The sequence below is a fragment of the Carlito syrichta genome, unplaced genomic scaffold (genome assembly GCF_000164805.1).
Source record: "Carlito syrichta isolate Samal-C Ts95f unplaced genomic scaffold, Tarsius_syrichta-2.0.1 Scaffold305700, whole genome shotgun sequence".
Lineage (NCBI taxonomy): Eukaryota > Metazoa > Chordata > Mammalia > Primates > Tarsiidae > Carlito > Carlito syrichta.
This window is the reverse complement of record NW_007249796.1, coordinates 342562-344324: the sequence shown is the minus strand read 5'-3', so window position 1 is coordinate 344324 and position 1763 is coordinate 342562. Positions and strand designations below refer to the sequence as shown.

The 1763-nt window shown below is 40.7% G+C and overlaps 1 protein-coding gene across 2 annotated transcripts in view; it reads right to left on the bottom strand.

The window, feature by feature from the left end:
- Positions 1–890: 890 nt before the first annotated feature.
- CMSS1 (cms1 ribosomal small subunit homolog (yeast)) overlaps positions 891–1763 on the bottom strand; it is a 61609-nt gene continuing 60736 nt past the window's right edge. For both annotated transcript variants that reach the window (XM_021714671.1, XM_021714672.1), the window contains one exon: positions 891–1183. In XM_021714671.1, the coding sequence (XP_021570346.1) occupies positions 1100–1183 (84 nt within the window). In that variant the 3' untranslated portion in view covers positions 891–1099. The remainder of the gene's footprint in view (positions 1184–1763) is intronic.

The following is a 1763-nucleotide window of genomic DNA, read 5'->3' as shown; positions in this document are numbered from 1 at the left end:
CCTGAGAAAACCAAAGCGCTGTGATAACTAAGCACAATATGGAATCTTGAAATAGCTAAAGGACATCAGTGGGAACGCTGGTGAAATCCGACTAGAGTCTATAGCTTGGTTAGTTGTACTGTGCCAGCGTTTGTTTCTTAGTTTTTTGTTTTTTTTTGAGTAGGAGTCTCACTCTGTCATCCAGGCTGGATTGCAGTGGCACGCTCATGGCCACCGCAGCCTAGACCTGCTGGGCTCAGGCGATCCTTCCGTCCAGCCTTCCAAGTAGCTGGAACTACAGGCACATGCCACCATACCTGGCTAATTTATTTTTTGATTTATTATAGAGTTGAATTCTCACCAAGTTGCCCAGGCTGGTCTTGAACCCCTGGACTCAGGTAATCCCCTCACCTCGGCCTCCCAAAGTGCTGCGATTACAGGCTTGTGCCACCACGCCTAGCCTTTTTCTTAAGTTTTGATAACTGTATTATAGCGATACGAGATATTATCACTGGGGAAGCGAGGGAAGGAGTTATGGAATTCTATAAGCCATTTTTGAGACTTTTCTGTAAGTCTGAAATTACTTCAAAATAAAAAGTTAACAAAAGTAAACAAGACAGCTGTGGTTACACTATTGTCTTTGATGTGTTTACAAAGTGCCATGTGCACTGGCAGCCCTTTATACCACTACCCCTGCTCCCTCCTGCTGGGGACAAGCTCAGTTTACAAATGGCTACACAGCTCATACAGTCCTTGATGCTCCTGTGAGATATTCCCATTTCAAGCTGATGAGATGAGGCTCAGAGAGGTGAGGGGCTTGCCCAAGGCCACCCAGCTGCTCTTTCCTTCCTCCTGCAAAGTCACATCAGTGGCCAGATGGTGACAGAAAAACTCAGTCTGCTCAACCAAGATCACACACAAGCCAGTGACACTTTATTATACAAGGGAGTTGGCAACAGGACAGATTCATTTCTGTTAAAGAAGCTCCACATTCCCAGTGAGTCCTCTGGAGACACAGTTAACATAATCAACTAATAGCTGAGCACTTGCAATGTGTCAGAGTCATTAAATCAGATGCAAATTCTACTACAAAAATTGAAATCTTCTTTAGGACCAATACTTAGAAGAGGCCCAGTTTCAAAGATTCTGACTTGCACAGACTGAGCACTCCCATTTCCAGAAGTTCAAATACCTCCTTTCTTATCTAAATGAGAGAAAGCAGGGGGAAAAGGAAAAAAAAAGGTTAAGATCAAGCAAAGATGGTCTTGGTGAATAAATTCAACTTTATTGAAATCTGGACTCTGATATTTACACAGCTGTTATGGCCAGAATCAGAGAGGGCAAAAGTCCTAACCCAGATTGATTCAGAGTTGAAATATTTATATAAATAAAATAAAAGAGACACTATATAACACATCAGTTTCATTAAAGCACCCTTTTGTTTGCAGCTGTTCAAAGCAAAATGCCACACAAAGATGTTTCAATAACTCCAAAGATTATATACAATATTTCAATATAGGATTGTATTGCCTTAGGATAACTGCTAATAATGATATTAACGTAATAAAAATAACTATGAGTGATAAGATTTTTTGGGGACACTATTTGTCATTATTATAATTAGAAAACTAGTAGATTGGTCAGACTTAACATAATAAATGAAATAATCAAATATAGCCTCATGTGCCAGATATCAAATTTGTTAAAAAAGTTTTTTAAAAAACCAGTCAGCCGGGCTCGGTGGCTCAGCCTGTAATCCCGCGCCTTTGGGAGGCTGAGGTGAG